General features: G+C 43.6%; 1 protein-coding gene across 3 annotated transcripts in view; it reads left to right on the top strand.

Annotated features, from left to right (window-relative positions):
• Window positions 1-625: 625 nt before the first annotated feature.
• Window positions 626-6,711, top strand: part of EPHA6 (EPH receptor A6) — a 516,782-nt gene continuing 510,696 nt past the window's right edge. The window contains exon 1 of one of the 3 annotated variants that reach the window (XM_084506721.1): window positions 626-989. In XM_084506721.1, coding sequence (XP_084362847.1) covers window positions 887-989 — 103 coding nt within the window. In that variant the 5' untranslated portion in view covers window positions 626-886. The remainder of the gene's footprint in view (window positions 990-6,711) is intronic. The other 2 variants (XM_084506720.1, XM_084506719.1) reach the window with 2 other exon arrangements.

Raw genomic sequence — 6,711 nt, 5'->3', positions numbered from 1 at the left:
CCGCGCCGTTTGGCTGCCGGGGGGCCGCGCTGGCCTCCCGGGGACCCGGCAGCCGCCGGGCCGGGCCGGGCCGGGCCGGGCTGGGCCGGGCTGGGCGCAGCGGGGCGGCCCCGCCATCGCTTGGCGGGCGGCGGGGGAGCAGCGGCGCCCCAAAAACCGCGGCGAGGCGCAGCGGGAGAGAGCGGCGGAGCCGCCCCGCGCTCTGATCGCCCCTCCGCCGAAGCAGCCGGAGACGGGGAGAGAGAGACGCACAGGGAGCCGGGGCACGGCGGCGGAGCGGCCGGGGATGCCGCCGCGCAACTTGCGCTGATGCCCCGGGGAGCGTGAAGAGGCGGCCGGCCCCTCTGCTCTGCTCTGCTCTGCTCTGCTCTCTTCTCCTCTTCTCTTCCCTCCCCGCCCCCGGCGGCGGGGCAGGACCCTTCGCCATGGCAAACTGAAGCCCCTCGGCGCTGCCTCCGGCCGGGGATGCGGGGCCCCGCGCAGCGGGGACGGCGGAGGGGGCAGCCGAGGACGGAGCCGCTGAAGGAGCCGCCGAGGACGGAGCCCCCGAAGGAGCCTCTGCGGGGCTGAGGGCGCCGGGAGGAGCGGGGCGCGACCCCCGCGGCCGCCGCCTCGAAGTTGCCGGGGCTCGCTCGCTCCCTGCCGCCGGGGCTCTCCCGGTTGCCGGAGCTCTCCCGGCGCCGCCGCCCCCCTCGGAAGGGCGGCACGGGGGCTGCCGGCACCGCCGCCCGCCGCCGTGCCCCGGGACCCCGCCGGTGGATGCGCCGGAGCCCGGCGGGGCGGCGGGCGCTCGGGGGGCCCCCCCGGCGTCCCCCGCTGGCCTGAAGGAGGACGGGGAGGGAGCCTCGGCGGGCCGAGGACGAGGGGAGCCCGGCGGGGACCAGCCATGGGGTGTCGTGAGGCGAGGGGGCTGCTCTGGAGACTCGGCCTCTTCCTCCCCCTGCTGACTGCGCGCCCCGCCGACGGCGGCCACGGAGCCGCCAACCAAGGTGAGGGGCGCCGAGGGGCCCGCTGACAACTTCCCGAGGGGGGCTACGGGGACGGGGGGGGGGTCTTCCCGGAGGGAAGCGGGGGGCTCTGCCACTCCGGGGGGCTCCGCCGGACCCGCGGGGTGCTCCGGCCGAGCGGCTCAGCTTGCCCCGGCCGCGAAGTTTCCTCCCGCTGCCAGGGAGCGGTAGCGTTTGTAGACGTGAAATGGTGTAATTTTTAGGGTCTGCGCGACTCCTGCCGGGAGCGAAGCGCCCTCCGAGCGGGTTTGGGGGAGCTTAACGCCCGTTAAAGGAGGTTGCGGCTCGTCCGCTGCTCAGGGATGCGTGGCTGCCCTCAGCACCTCAGCGCTGCGGGCTTTCGTCCCACGGCCCGAAAAAATCTCCTCTAAAGGCTTTGGCACAGGTGCATGCTCCTCAGGTCCTCCTGAAGACGGTAGTTTAATTGCCCAGGTTGTCACGGTGCTTGTGTTGACGGAAAACGTCCGTGGCTTAAAAAATGAATCACCCTACTTAGAGAAGTAAGGATAAGGCTGCATCGCACGTTCATACAGTATAAAATTTTGTTAGATAGAACTGGGAAAAAAAACACACGGTAACTGATCGTGAAACATCGTGTTATACGTTCTGAACATCTGGGTAGAGAGAGCAGAGTGTTTCCTTAACTGCTTATTTAATGCACATCTCTCTACTTAGTTGGGGAGAATGTAGGGTGCATCTATTCCTTAAGTCAGTCTTTCCTTTTTTTATTTTTTATTTTTTATTTTTTTGTAGAATTTAGCTTTCCTGATACAGGGTTTTAGTGTGATGTGAGTGAAAATATGGGAGCTGAAGGGCAGCTCTGAACGTTGCTTCTGGTAGAAATTATTGTACCTGTTACTGTTGAAAGGAGTGCTGAAAATGACTATTGTGGAAAGTAATGAGAAAACAAACAGGTTTTAGTTGTGGAGCACTACCAAATGTGTAGCTCATATATTTTCACACTTCTGTTTTACAGTCCATTTTCAGTGTTCATTGTATGTACATGGCTAACAGTAAAAAGAGAGCATAAAATATCAGGAAAGTAGGAAAATGTGATAGTTTGGCCACAAATGCCTTGAAGAATCAGAGTCAGGCGTGGTAGTGACATTCCAAGTGATATTATTCCTTTGCCTCTTCTGTACTGAATGTGATGTATAATTTCAGATTGCAGTTGGATTACATATAGCCAGATCAGTGCTGTGTTACAGTTTGCCCTTACTCTTGTCTTAGAAGACATCAGATTTTCACAGCAGCACGACACGGTTTTCCTTTTATGTCCCATTCATTAGCGCATGCTAATGCCTTTATGTTACTGCAAGGCCTACCAAGACATAAATGCTGTCTAAAAAAACCTATTCACATGTGTTATAGAATAACCATGGCACATTCTATGCATCAAAGGTAAAGAATTTGTGTTAAGTAATGCAAGTTAGATTAGGTCATTTTAAAGTAAGTTTCTGAACTAGTATTTGATATTCCTGAGATTAAATTAGTGATAGTTAAATAATGTTTCAAAAACTAGTTAAAAATGGGGAAAAGTTACCAAAACAGCTTAGCCCAAAGAAAGGCTTTCAAAGATGAAGTGTTTTGGTTTTTTGATATTGACATAACTTTTCTAAAGTGCTGATGAATTTCTTACCTTCTGAGTTAACTTCTCTTTCTGCACTTCAATTCAAAACTTCTAATAAAAGGAGGAACTTCTAATATATTTGGTATTGCCAGTGTACCATGGAAATGAAATGATTAATCTAACTCATCCAAACACATGTGAAATTTAAATTTGCTGAATTAATACAGGTGATTCAGAACACCCACACCACCCGAATAATAAAATGTTAGCCAAAAAAGTCTACTTTTAATGATGATTTTCTCTAAAAACAGGAAATGAATAAAAGAAAATGAATACAATAAAGCAGTTGCATATTGTGTAAACACTTAAATGGATAAGTTTAAAGTACCAGTTACTTATGCTTGGTATCCCAGCTACAAAGATTTCTTCTTTTTTTTTTTTTTAATCTTGTGTAGTTAGCCGAGGAAAAAAAAATAAATCTTATATTTTCTTAAGGTGATATTTCAGAGTATACATCTTGGAAGCACGGTTGCAATAGTTGTTGGTTTTTCATTAATTATCATCGTAATTATAACTTAGCTTTACTATCTAAAATATTTGGTCTTCTATTTTGTATTTACAAGCATATCAGCATTAATGCAAACTTGCAAAGGAATGTTTTTATTGCGTTGTCAGGTTGGGGAAAAAATGTGGAAGGGGAATATATTTATTAATCCAACTTGGTAACCAGAGAGCCCTTCCTCTTCATCCTTAATGGTGAATTTTTTGTTATTAAAGAGGGATTTTCAGAGAATTAATATACTCCAGTCTTATAAATTACTGTTATTATGTTGGCATTTATCTTTTTGTTTGCTTTCCTCAAACAGAAGGATATTTTTATATAGTTCCAAGACTCTTAGGTTGTCTTTCTTCACCCCGTAAATCAATGCATGGTGCCTTACAGTATCTGTAGCAAGGCAGACAGAAACAATACTATTGACAGAGAAGTGAACTTACTCATTCATCTTAATGGAGTGGTAAGTTCGAAAACAAGTTATGACCGTGCCAAGAGCTAGATTTTACAGCTAAGAAAAACCCTGTAGGTAGGCAAGGCCATGGAGCTGTGTAGGACATGTATTGCTGCGGTCTGAAATTGAATTGCTTGAAATATAAGCCTCAGTTAACAGTGTAGGTTGAGTGCTTGCACGTTCATCTAAATTTTAGTTAGTTGACCATGACATCTAGTTACAAATAAGTTGCATTATTGTACAAGATTTCACCCTGTGTTGTAGGCTTGTTTTCTGGTTGCCAAAACACATTGAATTGAGCAACTACTCTCAATCCTAAAGATAAAGATGAGAGCAACTAAACCGTGAACGTTGTATAAAACATGACTTTTTGAGATAGAGGTAGCATCAGTTAATGGATTAACAGTATCCAGCACTAAGTATGCACGTATGTTTCCACGTACACATAAAACAGAAAGGATTTTTATACACTGGCTTCTTGCAAACTGTACCTGCTATTATCTGTCACCAGACCATCAATTTCTGAAGTAAACTGTAGGACTTGCAGAGTTCATCATGCTTCATGGCTATCAGTGAACTGTGAAAGGAAGTTGTGTGCTTTCTTAGTTACCAGATGTCACTATATCTTCTTAGGTTTATGTAAGTTTTTTGTTGTTGTTGTTTGTTTGTTTGTTTTATGCTTCCTTCTGAAAGGCATACATATTTATTTTCTTCATCCTACAAAAAAATAAGGTATGAAATAATGTCAAGTGCCATTTTGAAAATTCAGATAGCCTCTATTTTCACAATTATTATGCTTGATGAAATTGGGTATTTCAAAGTACGTAAATAAAACCTTTTGATTCTCATATTAAAATCTGAGGCAGATTACTAATGACCTTGAGTTCTTCATCAGTTCAAAGATGTTGTCTTATATTTGTTCAGATATTTATTTTTACATAAGAGCAATCTGTCACAGATAAGTGGTCTTTCTTAATATAGCATTCCAAATTTTCCTGTCATAATAAGGAGACCAGGACTGAGTGTAGAGGCTGAGCGTCCCTCTAAAGACACGGAATCATAGAATAGAATCATAAAATATTTTACTCCTAGAGGATCTCTCTTACATTGAGAAATGTAGGTACTAAGGAGGAGGCTGTGCTGATGCTTATATTGTACTCACCCTGTTGGATTCTGCTGTTCAGTTGTCCAGCTGGTATTTGTGAACATTTATATCCTTAGATGAAAATGAGAAAATTAAATAAAACCATTGCAGTAAAAATGTTACTCTCTTTTACATCTGTAGAGAAAGTGATGAGCAGAATCATATTTTTGCCTGAAGCTGTTAATAATTTAAATATTTCTACCCATTTATATAAAAAAAATATTTCTACCCATTTATCTTAGAACCCTACAGACTTCAGTGGTAAGGATGACTTTGGAACCTCTGCAGGTGTAGATATGCATGAAATGACTTTTTATCCAAGAGCCTAGATTTGAGTGCCATAAATATCAGAGATGAACAGATTTGATGTTGATGCTTCATGATATGTTCCTGGTTCTGTATTTGGCAATGCTGAGTGCTGTTTGGATATTTTGTTAATTTGTTTTGGACAAACAAGAATGATTGGTATGGAAATTAAAAAACAAAACAAACAAAAAAAAAACCACACCACCACCTCCAACGTATAGCTTAACCACCTATAAGTTAAGACCTTACGTTCTTCTGTAGTTCTGTTCTTCTGTGGTTTTCATGTAATTTGGGGTGTGAAAACACCTCAGAGGAACTAAAGTATTTTTAGAAGTCCACAACTTCGCACTGTTGAGAAAGAAGGCAAGTCAAAAATAAGTGGTAGAGGAATTATGGAAGTATAAACTGAAGAGAACAGTTGACAGCGAGCAGTGTTTTCTCCATCTCTCATGATTTATTCAGAGAGATCAAGTTTTCAGTTTCACCTGGCGTCTTGCTTTTGTTGGGAAACAAGGCTTCACAGTTCCTAGAAATCAGCCAGATGCAAGCACAGGACTGGTGACTGTCCCGTGTCTGTCTCCTGTTCTGGGTTGCTTTTCAAAGACTCTGCTGCTGTCTTTTCTTAAACTGGACTTCAGAATTGGATTAGATGTATCTGGGGTTTGATCCGGAACAACCACTCTTATCCTCCTATGAATTAACAGTTAGCATTTCAACATAAACTATTTTTTTGACAAATCAAATAGTTAAATGAAAGGAGGAAGGAGTGTGCAAGAAATTCAGTCCTATGGAAACTATGGAAAGCTCCTCTGGGTTTCCAGATACATATTTTAGATCTAAATAATTAGATCTAACTCTGTCTGAGGGCCCATTTGAGTATCTGATATTAGACTTTTCAACTGTGAATTTTAGAAAAGTCAGTTCAGCAGATGGGTTGTCAGTAAGATGTACAGTAAGTAAATATTTAGTTTGTTAGCTAAACTTTGTAAAAATCAAGGCCTAACTTGATTAAAATCTTTAACTAATCACCTACATTTAGAAACTAATACACATGTGCAATATGAGAAGCATTGTATTGTTCTTGTATGCCAATCTGGCATTGCTATGTTAGGACATTTTCTTATTGCAGCTGGATGTGTAAAATGGAATGTCTCCATTGGGATCACTGGGTTACTCTACCTTGACATTGACATAAAGAAGAGGCCAGTCTTTTGTTTATCATGCCTGTTAACACGCTGAACTTTGGGACACAGAGGTAGAACAGTAAACAGTATGGAAGTAAAGGAGTAGGGAAGGAAATTGTTTATCCAAAATCCATCCTGACATCAGGAAACAATGCATCTCGCAGAAGTTGTCAAAGAAAGATATCAGTTATGAACAATGCATCTTCCTTGAACTTTTGAACTTGTAAATGATACACCAATCTTTATGGTTGAGTGTTAGAACTGAGAATTTCTACTGAAAAGAAGTTTTCTCTTGTGAGATAAAAGTATGAAATTGTTTGCAAGATTTCTTTCTCAGTAGTGGTCTATACATATATTCACTTCTTCATGAAGTTAAATAAGTTATTTCTCAGACTTTTCTTGTAGATTGATTTTTAATTCTTGAATGCCACTTCCTTATAATTTTTGCTTTAGTGAGCTTACGTGAGCTTACGGTGAGGCAACTTGTGTAAAA

Source organism: Aythya ferina, assembly GCF_964211825.1.
Source record: "Aythya ferina genome assembly, chromosome: 1".
In the NCBI taxonomy this organism is placed as follows: Eukaryota; Metazoa; Chordata; class Aves; order Anseriformes; family Anatidae; genus Aythya; species Aythya ferina.
Note: the sequence above shows the minus strand (reverse complement) of the source record. Positions and strands in the feature narration are given on the sequence as shown.